The following is a 15,593-nucleotide window of genomic DNA, read 5'->3' on the forward strand; positions in this document are numbered from 1 at the left end:
ATCTCACGCCCGCATACACCGTTAGCGTAAGAGCATCCCTTATCCTATGATGGAGCGTTCGATCAGAAGGAAATATGAAACTGGTTTTAAATTAAAAGTCGTTGAAGTAGCAAAAGAAATTGGTAACTGCGCTGCTGCAAGAAAATTCGATGTGTCTGAGAAACTGGTGCGAGTCAAGATTCAAAGTCAAAATTTTTGAACAGGCGTCTAAGTCGGGGTCTGATTTTATGATCAATTTTTGGAGTTTCAAGAAACAACTTATATGTGAGTATATACAGTAAATATTTACCGTATCACCGTTTTGTTTTCCTATGGGTGCCGCCACATTGCAGTCCCATCATCATAACATGTTATATCTTTCACTTGGGAGGCCACACAACGTCACGCCACAATCACAACAGTAAGAAGTCATCAGTAAACTTTCTGCACCATTCCTGATCGGGGATGAACCTTAAAACTCGCCTGATTCTCAGTCACTGATCTTTAGGCGTTGCTCTTTCTAGGCTTTGGTTGCCCGTCCTTTTCAGTTTCGACCCTCACACATCTTTCGACTACGTGTCTCTCCTGGTCCTTCTTCATCTGAGTCACTGACCTGCAGTCATGGCGGAACGGTGGCCATCTGCTGGGTAACATTGTCGATTCGGCCTCCACCGTCGATTCCCTGTGTGGCTCAAGGAGAGTTTCTTTATCTGACTTGTGCTCACAGTATCACTGTGCCTGTTAAAAGGCGCTATAAAAAGCAGAAAGTCAAAGCTCTACTGTAGTTCTTGCTGTTGCCTCCACGTGATGCTGAGTAAGTCAGTTTACCTGCCGTCATTAAAATTTTAGAAATATAAAGACAATTGTACTGTGCCAGGTAGGGCCTTGTGATGGTGTATCCTACTCAGGAATTACATACCTATGATGGCTGAGATTCACGTAACCACCTTCAAGGTGGCATTGATGTATGAGATTTGCTGCGGACTCATAAATATTCCACAAGCAGTCTCAGTTCACAGACCTGCACTTTGGTAGAAGCTGGTAGTCATCCATGAACCCGAATTGTCTCTCAGAAGCAATTTCTTATCAACCCGAGCTAAAGGAGGCTCCTCAACTGTGGACCAAGCAGACAGTGAATCTGAACACGGCGAGCAGAGCGCCACCTATTGATGTCAGCTGATCTCTCTCACCCACTCGGCCCCCATTGTCATACACAGACCCTCCACCTCTACACCCCACCCCTCCGCAATGCAAGTCTGTGAACTGACGAGGCTCGACGTGCATGTGAGTCCACAGTATAACACTTGGCGTAGTCGGCAAAATGAAATTCCCTTAGTCCAAAATGTAAAGAGGTAACAAAAAATACTAAGTGGATGTTATGAAAAATCAAAAACAAAATGGATTTACAACTGGCTATAGCTCTAGTGAGGTATCCGCAGGCTTTTCAAAAGTGCCATTCACTGCCATCACAAGGCCAAAAACTAATCCCATTGCTAATTAACTTTTTAAATTCAGTCCACTAAATGAAATTTGTCAAACTTGACTTGTGAGTATCTGGCCGCATGCTTTATTCATGTCACTCTGGATTTTGGGCCAATACATAGGAGAGACTGGCCAGCCATTCACCCAAGGCCACTGAGACACTGAGCTCAGTCATTAGTGAACGCGGCTGTGAGGCCGTGATCTGTAGGTACAAGTTCAGTAGGAGTCCAGGAAACAGAGAGCAGGTCATTGTTGAGTATGTTATCACCTTCATCACGTGATGTCTTAAGAAGTGGGAGACAGACAGACAGACAGACAGACAGACAGACAGACAGACAGACAGACAGACAGACAGACAGACACCATTTGTTTAACTACTTTGTTTCCTGCTCTGCTCTTTTTGTGTTGCATGTTAATTGTATTTTTCTTCGGCCACTGGAGGGTCATGTTGCCTTGTTGCAGTGCGAGATTTAACTTCAAGTGTCATTTTTTTGTACTTTCCAACAAGCTGACGCACGATGGCCTGCGGGACACAGATGAGCCGGACAGCTCCAAACGTGAGTGCTTTAAACTGCTCCGTGAACTTTCTTCATAGCTCATTCTGCCTGCTTTTTTGATTGTCATCTTCACTCCTTCTTACAGAAGCCCAACCTTCTGTGGTGACAAATCCAGCTGAGAAGGTGTGCACCTCCAATAACGGTTGTTTCCTTGAGTCCCCGGAACCCGGCACAGTGTCCTGCCTCATAAAAGCAGACTTCTCAAGATGCAGATGGGTGGTACTTTCTCATTTCCTAACCCTAACCCTTCCCGTAGGATTAGGGCTGACTTCACTGTGGCACAGGGACATGGTATTGTGAAAGCGCGCTGTCAGTAATGTGTTTGCTCATGTAAGCAGGAGGAAAGGCATAGTCAGTGCCAGTAGACAAAAAAATCAAGAGCAAAGTTCAAATCAGAAGGAAAACCAAAGGCTTTTAGCAAACATTGTTTAGCAAAATGGGTTCTGAAATCCACAGACTGTGAGGTCACAACCTCTGGGAAAACACCACTAACGATGTGGGTCACTGTCCAAGATACAGTAGGTAGATAAGGTGCTATATAATATAGATAGATAGATAGATAGGAAAGGCATTAATTAATACATAGATAGTTAGATGGATAGAGCAATGTGAAAGGCACTATATAATTGATAGATAGACACAATATAATGAATATATACTGTAGAAAGATTGGATAAACCGATAGATGTGAAAGACACTATAAAACAGATAGATAGATAGATAGATAGATAGATAGATAGATAGATGTGCAAGGCACTATATAATAGATAGATAGATATGTGAAGGTACTACATAACAGATAGATAGACGTGAAAGGCACTATATAATAGATAGAGAGATAGATAGGAAAGGCATTATTTAATAGATTGATGGTTAGATGGACAGATAGATGTGAAAGGCACTATATCATTGATAGATAGACACAATATAATGAATATATACTGTAGAAAGATTGGATAAACCGATAGATGTGAAAGACACTATAAAACAGATAGATAGATAGATAGATGTGCAAGGCACTATATAATAGATAGATAGACGTGAAAGGCACTATATCATTGATAGATAGACACAATATAATGAATATATACTGTAGATTGATGGACAGACAGATGTGAAAGACACAATAAGATAGATAGATATGTGAAAGGCACTACATAATAGATAGACAGATACTTTAGTGATCCCGGGGGATATTTATGCTAATCCACCTTAATAAAAGGATAAGTGTTTGTGTGTTTGTTCAGTTGCTACGTCTCTGTCATTCCAACAGGTGGTGCATAACAAACATTTGCAGTGATAGATTTTATTACTAGAAATGTTGGTGATGCACCATCTATTGGAATGATAAACACAATGCATTTTATTTCTGCATGCATTACAAAATACATTCCAATAGATGAAGCACGGCAAACATTAACGCTGAGGTCTCTGTTGATTATTTCGATTTCAAACCTTGTTTGATGTGTGCCACAGCTAGTGGGAGACATAAAATGACAGCGCTCAGAATGCTGGGGAAAATGCCAATAAATTACAGAATAAGCTATGATTCATTAAACAGATTCCTTACTTGAGAACCCCACAAAACGAGTGGTCATTCAAGAAAATTGTTGAAGAAAAGTCCACAAAAAATGAATTAAGGACCGACACTTGGTGGCCTCCATTTCTGGCCTGGCCATTGTTGGTGCTGACTTGGCAGGTCCTCCCTGTGCCTCCAGGTAATCTGGCATTGCTGCTTTAATGGGTGACTCCACAATGCCCCCTACAGGTGCAAGTTGCCCTCTGCCTCGTTTCCAACTCTGTGCAGTACAATTTCTGCCAAAAAGTCAAGCAAAATGACCCGTTTTATTAGTTAACTAAAAAGATTACAATATGCAAGCTTTCAAGGGAACTCAGGCCCCTTTTTCAGAAGAAAATGAAATGGCAGTGAAGATTCCGTTCAAAGCACCTTTGAGCACTGGCCACCATGACCTGACAAATTTGGAGACGTCCTGCACTTCACTGCATGGCTGTCTATTAGGTGGCATCTGTTGGGTTAATTATTTTATTAATTTTATAGATTCAGCATCGGTATAATACTGATAGTGAGTTAGAAGTACGTGGTTTTTTCATTTTTAAAAACTTGGAGAAGAGACATTGTCAGGGTGAGAAAAAAGGACAAAACTATAAGATCTACCACACAGTGTCTGTTATACTCCCACCACACTCCAGTGTATGGAAGTGTGTCCTGCAGTGCGCTGATATCCCGTCCAAGGTTGGTTCATATAAACATTTGGCTGCCTCAACTGCTGTAATAGAATAAAGTACTGTAAGTTCAGCTAATATACAGACTGGTTTGTTTATGGGTATTACGTAACTTTTTGTTATAACCTCTGTATTAGGTTCACAAAGTGCTTTAATCCTGCAGTTGGGAAGTTACATGAAAATGAAACAAAAGATATGGCTGATGCAGAATTACATCGCAGATGATAACAAACCGTTTATTTTCCAGTCTGCTTAATACAAACATTAGGTGCAAGGCAGCAACTAACTATGTGTCTCGCGCATTCTGCTTTGTCTGTTTTAATGTTGTTGATTATTTAGTTTCCAGGGATGGCATGGTGGCGCAGTGGTAGCTCTGCTGCCTCGCAGTTAGGAGACCCTTAAGGGTTCGCTTCCCGGGTCCTCCCTGCGTGGAGTTTGCATGTTCTCCCCGTGTCTGCGTGGGTTTCCTCCGGGGGCTCCGGTTTCCTCCCACAGTCCAAAGACATGCAGGTTAGGTGGATTGGCGATTCTAAATTGGCCCTAGTGTGTGCTTGGTGTGTGGGTGTGTTTGTGTGTGTCCTGTGGTGGGTTGGCACCCTGCCCAGGATTGGTTCCTGCCTTGTGCCCTGTGTTGGCTGGGATTGGCTCCAGCAGACCCCCATGACTCTGTATTTGGATTCAGCAGGTTAGAAAATGGATGGGTGGAAATTGGCCCTAGTGTGTGCTTGGTGTGTGGGTATGTGTGTGTGTGTGTGTGTCCTGCGGTGGGTTGGCGCCCTGCCCGGGATTGCTTCCTGCCTTTCGCCCTCTGTTGGCTGGGATTGCCTCCAGCAGACCCCCGTGACCCTGTGTTTGGATTCAGTGAGTTGGAAAATGGATGGATGGATGGATTTAGTTTCCATATGTGGGTCGTCCCCCAAGAAGCAGACCCACCTGCCCATCATGGCCTGTAAAGTATACAGTTATTATTATACAGTTTAAGCAAAAGAAGATTAAGAGGTGACCTGACTGAAGGGTTTAAAATTATGAAAGGAATTAGTGCAGTGGATCGAGACGGTGACTTTAAAATGAATTCATCAGGATGATACCAAGGTGATACCAAGATAGGTGGATTAGCAGATAATTTGGAATCTGTTATATAATCACAGAAGGACTTGGATAGCAGACAGAATTGGGCAGACTTGTGGCAGATGAAATTTAATGTCAGTAAATGTAAAGAATTACACATAGGAAGTAAAGATGTGAGGTTTGAATACAAAATGGGAGATCAGAAAATTGAGAGTCCACCTTAGGAGAAGATTTAGGAGTCGTAGTGGACTCTAAGCTATCGACTTCCAGACAGTGTTCAGAAGCCATTAAGAAGGCTAACAGAATGTCAGGTTATATAGCGCCTTTATGTGTGGAGTACAAGTCACAGGAGGTTTTTCTCAGCTCTTTATAACACACTGGTGAGGCCTCATCTGGAGTCCTGGGTGCAGTTTGGGTCTCCATAAAGACATAACAGCACTAGAGAAGGCCCAGAGAAGAGCCACTGGGCAGATTATGGGGTGCTACAGAGGATGAGTGATGAGGAAAGATTAAAAGAGCTGAGCCTTTACAGTTTAAGCAAAAGAAGATTAAGAGCAGACCTGACTGAAGTGTTTAACATTATGAAGGGAATCAAGACGTTGACTTTAAAATGAGTTCATCAAGAACACGGGGACACAGTTGGAAACTTGTGAAGAGGAAAAATTTTGCACAAACATTAGGAAGTTTTTCTTTACACAAAGAATGATAGACACTTGGAATAAGCGACCAAGTCGTGTGATGGACAGCAAGACGTTAGGGACTTTCAAAACTCGATGTTTTTTTGGAAGAAATAAGTGGACAAAACTGGCAAGCTTTGTTGGGCTGAATGGCCTGTTCTCCTCCAGATTGTTCTGATGTTCTATTAACCCACAGTCCCTTGCGGTTCATTGAATGTACTGGCATTCTCTGGTGATTTTTCTTGTCTACTCGCCTTGTGCAGTTATTGGATTTTTGACCTTTTGCTTTGTTTTTCAACAATTCTTTGGGTTTGTGTATTGGCACATTGTTTACCTTGGATTGCCTTTGCCTGCTGTGCCCTTGGTGCTCCTTGGAGTGTCACTTTCTACAGAGTATTTTTTTTTGTATAATAAATAATTTTATTTAGAAAGATTCTATATCTGCCCGCTAGTTTATAGCCAGGGTTTGATGGTTTTCAACCCACTAGTGGACGATGAGTCATTTTTTGAGACCCTTTGTAATTAGAGGTTCCCAGTTCAGGAAAATTTCAAAGCCAAAATGAGAAGCAAAAAACTGAACATAAAAAAAAAAACTACAGGCAAGAGTCGGAACCAAAAACTAATCACAAAATTGAATGTCAAAATGGTGTTTAGATTCCGTAAACTCGGATAGGGATATCATCTCATGGGTGACCTTTTAAACCCTCGAGTCATGAACGCGGCTCACAGCTTCGGAGTACACGTCCCAAACAACATGGGAAAGTTGAAATCTGTACTCATTTTCCTGTACATCTTATTATTACATTATTAACAATCTATATATCAAATAATCAGGTTTGGAATATCGAGCTTCTATCAAAAGTTCAATCATTTTATCACTTTGCTACAATGACATTTTGTTTTGCTCGTTGACACAGAAACCCTTCCAAGAATTCTTTGTGAGGTCAATTGGCCAGCGGTGTAAAGGTCACCCACGTTAGTCCTTCAATATCCAAACTCGTCAGATTAATCTATAATCGCGCTGCAAAATGAATCTCTTCCATTGAACGCTGATGTTTCTTGTCGTGCTCTCGTTTTGGTGCAGGATTAGCTTTCACTTAGGGTTTGACCTTGACTTCTCTCTGAACTTTGTGTTTTCTGATTACAATCATTTTTTATTTACTGCCTCTATCGTATATAAGGAACTGCCCTGATGATGGGAAGACAAAATGGTGGCAATCGAAAATAACTGAGATGGTGGCGAAAACGGTACAAAATAATTGGTAGCAACAAAAGTACATTTAAACTAAAAAGCAAATGGATGATTTGTAATCTTGGGCTCAAGGAACCCCCAAAATGAGCCTCAAAACTGTAAACTGATGCAGAAAGAAGCAACAAGCAATTAATAAGAAAAGAGTTCCTAGCAGATTGTCTGTGCACGGTCATATCAGATTTGAAGTATGTGGTAAACCAGCCCGGACTCAAACAGGCAGACACAGAATGTCCCGTAATCACACACATTTATGTACAAAGTCCCAGCACACAACACCGTGCACAGGCACCAAACACCTTGTTCAGTTTAGATCTCTCCCTTCTGCACTTCTCCTGCTGCCTTTCCACCTCTCCTCCCAAGCGTTGCCTTCTTCCTCCCAACTCTGGCTTCCTTACTCGAGGGAGGCGGCCTCTTTTATAGCCACCCAGATGTGCTCCAGGTGCTCTGTGACGGTCTTCCGGCGGTACTTCCTGGTGTGGCGGAAGTGCCGCATGAGCACCCGGAAGCACTCCAGGTGTCCCTGGAATTCCTTCCGGCAGCACTTCCGGGTGTGGTGGAAGTGCTGACCTCCAGGGCTCCATGATTTTTCTGGCGCTCCCTCGTGATGGCCATGGGCCATTGAGCTTTCATGCTTGGTTCCCGTGACCCCCATACAGACCAGGACAGCTGCCCTCTCATGGTCCAGGGGAGGTGTAGTCAGTCTCCCGGTACTTCCAGGCGTCCCGGGAGGGCATAACCCCTGGCCGTCTGCCACAAGTGCTTGCAAAATGAAAATCAGATGTGAGCCAGAAATTGCAATGGAGTCCCCTTAACCCGCAGTCTGCGTGGACCCCTAGTAACCTGCAGTGACACCTGGACTGTTGAACTCATTTTTACCACCTTGACTCCTCAAGCATTGCTCTGAGACTGGGGGGCACTTGCCCCTTTGCCACATAGATGGTGCCCTTCATGTTGCTTTATGTACGTTTCAGTTTCCTGTGTGCTCCACCGCAGTGTCTAGCTCCTTTTCAAAATGTGAAATATTTAATATTCTTGTTTAAAACAGAGAGTGACTATCTGCTGCCCTCTTTCACTGACTAATTTGTGGTTTTTCTCTTTTGTTGTTATAGATGAACCCTACTCCCAATGGAGAATACGCAGAGAAACGGCGAGTGAATTTTGAGGCGTACAGAAGGTTTGTGGCTCATCTCTGACTCTGACCTCCCTCTCTAGTGGCACAGTTGATTTGGTATTGCCATGCCAGTGAGCTGACTAGCCCTTTCTCTCCTTTGGGCCTTCTGCCATGCTGTGAGGAGATCTTGCTCATTCTTGAAGCCCATGCTTGGCCTCTGTCTCCCTCACACACTCCAGTCATAGCCCCCCAGTTTTCTTCTGTGATGGTCCTCTGGCAATGTCTGAACAGAGTGTGGCCTCCATGCCTTGGGGAACCCTGTGGGATGGGCCTGTAGTACCCATGGCGTAGGTCAGGTAATGCTCACAACGCTGCGTCAGATAACCCTCACACAGCCCCAATCTTCACCGCAGAGAGAGAATGAGAGATTGGGAACATGCGCCCAGTACCTGAATGGAAGACCATCTAGGAAAAGCTTGGGTTGCTGCTGGAAGAGGTGTTGGTGAGTCCAGCAAGGGGGGCACACTGTGCTATAAAAATGGCACCGTCCTTCAGATGAGATATAAAACCGAGGTGCTGACACTCTGTGGTCACAAAAGAACCCTGGGCATCCTTCATGAAGAGCAGGGTGTATTCTGCTGTCTAGGCTAAATTGCCCACCTTGGCCTAGTCATTCTGCCCCCCTAATCATCCACTGCCTCTGATTGTCTCTCTCTCTCTCTCTCACACACACCTTCACCACCTAACTGCTAATCTGTGGTGAGAGTACTGGTGCAAAATGGCTGCCGTCGGATCATCCTGGTGGATGCTTCACAATAGTGGTGGTTGACGTGGCTCCCCACTCACAATGTGAAGCGTTTTGAGTAGCGACAAAAGTGCTATATAAATGTAAATAATAATTATTATTATTAATCTTCAGTAAAAAGACACGGAGACTGGGTCCCTAGTTAAGAAATCACTTGGCCACCGGTTTGGAGACTTCATGTAGAAAGATGCTGCTGGTTTCTTCAGATGGGTCTCAGCAGGTCCTCCCCATTGGCTGAGTTTCTTCCTTGCTGTATTCCCATGGAGGTCTCTTTGTGGGTGTCCTCCAGATCTGATATGAGATGTCTCACACTGTACATTATATAGTGCCTGTACTTTATTGTACGCTCTGATGAGACATTCTTTATGAATTTCAATTCTGTCTTGTCGTGGAAAAAAACATTCTTGTACATTCAAAGAAGGCCTCGTGGAGCCCAGATGAGAATGCAAACATTTCTTTATTTGCACATAATGTCTCGGTCCATGAAGTGAGCAATCAGTTCAACAATTCATCTGCTTTTATGCTTTCACCTCATCTAACACATCAACAACAACAACAACAACATTTATTTCTATAGCACATTTTCATACAAACAGTAGCTCAAAGTGCTTTACATATTAAAGAATAGAAAAATGAAAGACATAATTATAAAAAATAAATCAACATTAACATCGAATAAGAGTAAGGTTCAATGGCCAGGGGACAGAAAAACAAAAACTCCAGGACGGCTGGAGAAAAAATAAAATCTGTAGGGATTCCAGACCATGATACCGCCCAGTCCCCTCTGGGCATCACATCACATCACATCACATCACATCACATCTTCTGACTCTTAAAATACAAAACTTCATCGCCTCCTCTAATCAACTAAAGTCACCTGTAAGTTCTGACTCATGTCGACTCTCCCATTATTCTGAACACTGCTTCATTAAGTGGGCTGTTAATTGGATTGGCCCGTTGATCTTAGCACCAATTGCTTCATAGGAGGGGTGTTTGAGTTTTCCCATCAGTTTATCCCCACTTTCTGGAGGGGTGTTTGTCACTCATTTACCTCATTCTAACCTTAGGTTGGTAGAATCTCTAAGACTCGGGCGCTTTCAGCTTTAAGTTACATTTTGTAACCCTTATGTTACATTCAGTCATTTTCATTGTTTAATAATTCATTTAGTTACGGTTTCATATATTTATACTTTGTAAAAAAAATTGTAAAAGATTATTTTATCCAGAGGCACTGTTCCCGATGTCCATGCGATGTTGCAGAGACGTGTCAACCAAGACAGTCCTACAACATCCAGAGCCTTAAGGAACTCCGGGCGTATCTCATCCCCGGGGCCCTGCCACCAGGGAGTTTTTTGACCACCTCGGTGACTTCAGTCCCAGAGATGGGAGAGCCCACTTCAGAGTCCCCAGGCTCTGCTTCCTCATTGGAAGGCATGTTAGTGGGATTGAGGAGGTCTTCGAAGTACTCCTCCCACCGACCCTAGCGCCCGAGTCGAGGTCAGCAGCGCACCATCCCCACCATATATGGTGTTAACACTGCATTGCTTCCCCCTCCTGAGACGCCGGACGGTGGACCAGAATCTCCTCGAAGCCGTCCGAATGTCGTTCTCCATGGCCTCTCCAAACTCCTCCCATGCTCGAGTTTTTGCCTCAGCAACAACCGAAGCAGCGTTCCGCTTGGCCTGCCGGTACCTATCAGCTGCCTCTAGAGACCCACAGGACAAAAAAGTCCTATAGGACTCCTTCTTCAGCTTGACGGCATCCCTCACCGCTGGTGTCCACCAACGGGTTCGGGGATTGCCGCCACGACAAAAAGGGGGACCGGAGGGTGTGTTCCAACTATAGAGGGATCACACTCCTCAGCCTCCCTGGAAAAGTCTATTCGGGGGTTCTAGAGAGGAGGGTCCGTCGGATAGTCGAACCTCGGATTCAGGAGGAACAGTGTGGTTTTCGTCCTGGTCGCGGAACAGTGGACCAGCTCTTCACCCTTAGCAGAGTCCTGGAGGGTGCATGGGAGTTTGCCCGACCAGTCTACATGTGTTTTGTGGAGTTGGAAAAGGCGTTCGACCGTGTCCCTCGGGGAATCCTGTGGGGGGTGTTCCGGGGGTATGGGGTACCGGACCCCCTGATAAGAGCTGTTTGGTCTCTGTACAACCGGTGTCAGAGCCTGGTCTGCATTGCCGGCAGTAAGTCGAGCCCGTTTCCAATGAGATTTGGACTCCGCCAGGGCTGCCCTTTGTCACCGATTCTGTTCATAACTTTTATGGATAGAATTTCTAGGCGCAGCCAGGGCGTTGAAGGGGTCTGGTTTGGTGGACTCAGGATTGGGTCACTGCTTTTTGCAGATGATGTTGTCCTGTTTGCTTCATCAGGCCGTGATCTTCAGCTCTCTCTGGATTGGTTCGCAGCTGAGTGTGAAGCGGCTGGGATGAGAATCAGCACCTCCAAATCCAAGAGCATGGTCCTCAGCTGGAAAAGGGTGGAGTGCCCTCTCAGGGTTGGGAGCGAGATCTTGCCCCAGGTGGAGGAGTTCAAGTATCTCGGGGTCTTGTTCACGAGTGAGGGAAGAATGGAGCGTGAGATCAACAGGCGGATCGGTGCGGCGTCCACAATGATGCGGGCTCTGCATCGGTCTGTCGTGGTGAAAGGAGCTGAGCCGTAAGGCAAAGCTCTCAATTTACCAGTCGATCTACGCTCCTAACCTCACCTGTGGTCATGAGCAATGGGTAGTGACCGAAAGAATGAGATCGCGAATACAAGCGGCTGAAATGAGTTTCCTCCGCAGGGTGTCTGGGCTTTCCCTTAAAGATAGAGTGAGAAGCTCAGAGTAGAGCCGCTGCTCCTCCGCATCGAGAGGAGTCAGATGACGTGGCTCGGGCATCTGATCAGGATGCCTCCTGGACGCCTCCCTGGTGAGGTGTTCCGGGCACGTCCAACTGGGAGGAGGCCCTGGGGAAGACCCAGGACACACTGGAGGGACTATGTCTCCTGGCTGGCCTGGGAACGCCTTGGGATTCTCCCAGAAGAGCTGGAAGAAGTGGCTGAGGAGAGGAAAGTCTGGGCCTCTCTGCTTAAGCTGCTGCTCCTGCGAGCCGACCTCGGATAAGCGGAAGAGGATGGATGGATGGATGGATTATTTTATATTAAGTAAAAATTCCATCCCCTCTGGGCATTTTATGCACTTCAGTGACTGTCAGATTAATTTGTCTATTAGGAAAAGCCGCGTGTACAACAAATGACAAGTACCAACTCTTTTGTATTACCTACGTAACTGGAAAATGAGTTACAGCAAGACCAGATTAAGACCCTCAAAGACCACAGGGTGTCCCTCACATATATTTACGCTCTCTGATAGCACGTATAAACATAAAATGAACCAAGAGGGGGTGGTCCCCCTTGGAGATTTCTGTGCTCAGTTTCTTGTACATTACATCTTCACCCCCTTGGAGATTTGAGCACTATGTTACTTGTACATCATATTGAGCAGAGTTGTGGGAGGTGGGGTGATCCCCCTCGGAGATTAAAATGAGTATTCATTCATATATTACATTGATATAATGTACGAATAGCAGCGTATGTATGGCGTGGAAGAGCATGAGGTAAAAACAGAAACAGAATAAAAGCCGGCATTCCCTTTATCTCCAATACACCGAGCGCCCTTAGTGACTACCAGGTCACCCATGAGGCACGGAGAGACCATTCTGTTTTAGGTACAATTCTACGATTATGTACCTCTCATCATCATTACTTTCCGTATGCATTTCAAGTGAATAACGTTACAATAACGACAACGGCACTCATTTCGATCCAACGTAGCTTAACGATCATGATGGATTTTTTCCCCCTGTACTCTGTACCTTTAAATCAAGTGGCATGGCACGTTGTTATTTGAGAGAGGGCAAGACGGTAAATGCCGCGTTAGTGGGCAATCGGATGACCAGCTGAGCAGACTAAGCAGAAACATGAGGCCAAAAGAGTTAAACCTGGCGCTGATCTTGTTCTGCTGTTCACCGAGATGGCACTTGGACTGAGGGTCACCGCCTCTTCGTGTCATACTGGGCAGTCTGCTCGTGATCCATTGCTAGTACCCTGACACTGACCCAATGCGTCTATATTGAATTATTTGGAGTCTTATGTCTCAACCTTAGTTTAATTTTAATTTTTAAAGCAGATATTCCACTTTGGTCTGCTGTTGCCCCGATGTCACAGCACTGTACAATGTGCCATTTTAAATATGGCAGCCCCTGACCAGGCCTGCTGGACGTGTTTATTGTAAGGCAGGAATCATGGATGCTTTTTTGTTTTGTTTGTTTCCTCTGTAGGAAAAGAGCCCTGAAACCCAACGCCCACAGTGAACAAAGTGAAGCCAACCTGAAAAACACAACGGGCAGCGACAACACGGACACGGACAGCAGATAGCAGACGTGCCACTACGGTACAAAGTGCTGGCACAGGACGGATCCTGTGGGCATAAAATGACTGACTCTGCCATTTTGTGATGTTAAAGGCCATTTCAAGTGTATGTGATGTAAATATCGGGAAAAGAAGATATTTTACTACAAAATAAATAACAATAAAGATGGAAAACGGTTTAGTGATACGCGTTTAATGTGTGCATAGCCCGAATACTTGGGCACCTGAACGTAGACCACAATGTGCTGCTTTCAAAGCCAGCCATGCAACACAGATTATAAAACTGGGATAAGATGCACGTTCTAAAGACATGTTCAATTGACGAGCCCTGTGATGTCCCAAGGTGCTGTGGTATGTTCATTTGTACCGTCACATGGATGCCAACAAATGCCCTGCTCATCCTCATGCACATTTTCTTCATTGGCCTCACCAGCCATTCACACAATTAGTCTGCTGTCATTTTCTGTCCCCGATGTAAGGAGGTGGCTATTCACGTCCTTTGTAGTGGTAACACCTGAGGTCAGGGGATGAAGGACAATGTGACGTGACACCTGGGTATTCGACACTAATGGAGTTAGAGAAGAATGGGGTAAACTGCTCAAATTCAGGTGTGCAAAGCACGTGGAGGCTTACCAAGAAGACTGGAAAAGGGACTTCTACAAAGTACCCAGTCAAGGATCTGCATACGTCAATGAAGGACAGAGTTCAGGTTTTGATTTTGAATAAATTTGCAAACCTTTCTGAAAGCCTGATGTCACTTTGTCATTATGGGTTATTGAGTGTAGACTGAGAGACTTACATGGCAAATACATTCCTTTCAAATGAAATCTACAACACGATCAAGTGGGCAGGGGTCTGAATACTTTCTGACTTTCCCTACAATAATGGGAAAAAGCAAATTACATACAAAGACCACAATGACACCCCTGAATGTCAATGAAACTTCATGGCTGCCCACAGTGCCACAGAACTGTGAGAAGTTGGGAGACAACACACTGTATCTGTCTGACTGGACCAGGTCTGCTGCCTGCTTTGCCCACTTGCCCACCTACCATACCACACCCCACTCACCTCCAGCTCACTCTTTCAATCCAGGTCAGAGCAGTGAGGAGCCAGGGCCTTTCCATGCAGCTCTGGGTTCAAGGTAGGAGAAGACAGGTCTTGACCTCGGAGATTAAACGTCCAACTTCTTGCCCACATTGGGGTTCACCATTTTTCCACATTCTCAGACCCGCACAATGTAGTTCAGTGTCACAGAGAGGGACACAGCTTGTCCTGGCCACCACTGGCACAAGGGAAAAAGGAAGCCTGTGAAGGATGCCAGTCCTTTACATTGCTCAAACAGTGCCAATTTAGTATCACCAAGAAACCAAACCTGCACGTGTTCAGAGATGTGAAAGGAGAAGCAGAGTTTATGGAGATCCAGGGAGAACATGCAGACTCCACACAGGAGCTGTGGGATGTGAACTCAGGACTCTGGAGATGTGTGGCAGTAACCCCAAAGACACACTTTATTTGTGCATTTTTTATTCATCAATTCATTGCAAATAAGAATAGAGTAATACATATTTAATTGGTGTATTTAGAAGCAAAAATAAATCCCTAAACTATAAGCACTTAGATAGATAGATAGATAGATATGAAAGGCACTATATGATAGATAGATAGATAGATAGATAGATATGAAAGGCACTATATGATAGATAGATAGATAGATGTGAAAGGCACTATATGATAGATAGATAGATAGATAAATAGATAGATAAATAGATGTGAAAGGCACTATATGATAGATAGATAGATGTGAAAGGCACTATATGATAGATAGATAGATAGATAGATAGATAGATAGATAGATGTGAAAGGCACTATATGATAGATAGATAGATAGATAGATAGATAGATAGATAGATAGATAGATAGATAGATAGATATGAAAGGCACTATATGATAGATAGATAGATAGATAGATAGATAGATACTTTATTAATCCCAAGGGGAAATT

At 44.4% G+C, this 15,593-nt stretch overlaps 1 protein-coding gene across 3 annotated transcripts in view; it reads left to right on the forward strand.

The window, feature by feature from the left end:
- Positions 1–13,773, forward strand: part of card9 (caspase recruitment domain family, member 9) — a 53,886-nt gene extending 40,113 nt beyond the window's left edge. For 2 of the 3 annotated variants that reach the window (XM_039762593.1, XM_039762595.1), the window contains 4 exons: positions 1,970–2,018; positions 2,104–2,237; positions 8,369–8,433; positions 13,498–13,773. In XM_039762593.1, the coding sequence (XP_039618527.1) occupies positions 1,970–2,018; positions 2,104–2,237; positions 8,369–8,433; positions 13,498–13,594 (345 nt within the window). In that variant the 3' untranslated portion in view covers positions 13,595–13,773. The remainder of the gene's footprint in view (positions 1–1,969; positions 2,019–2,103; positions 2,238–8,368; positions 8,434–13,497) is intronic. The other variant, XM_039762594.1, reaches the window with a different exon arrangement.
- The last annotated feature ends 1,820 nt before the right edge of the window (positions 13,774–15,593 follow it).

This window comes from Polypterus senegalus, chromosome 9, assembly GCF_016835505.1.
Source record: "Polypterus senegalus isolate Bchr_013 chromosome 9, ASM1683550v1, whole genome shotgun sequence".
NCBI lineage: Eukaryota > Metazoa > Chordata > Cladistia > Polypteriformes > Polypteridae > Polypterus > Polypterus senegalus.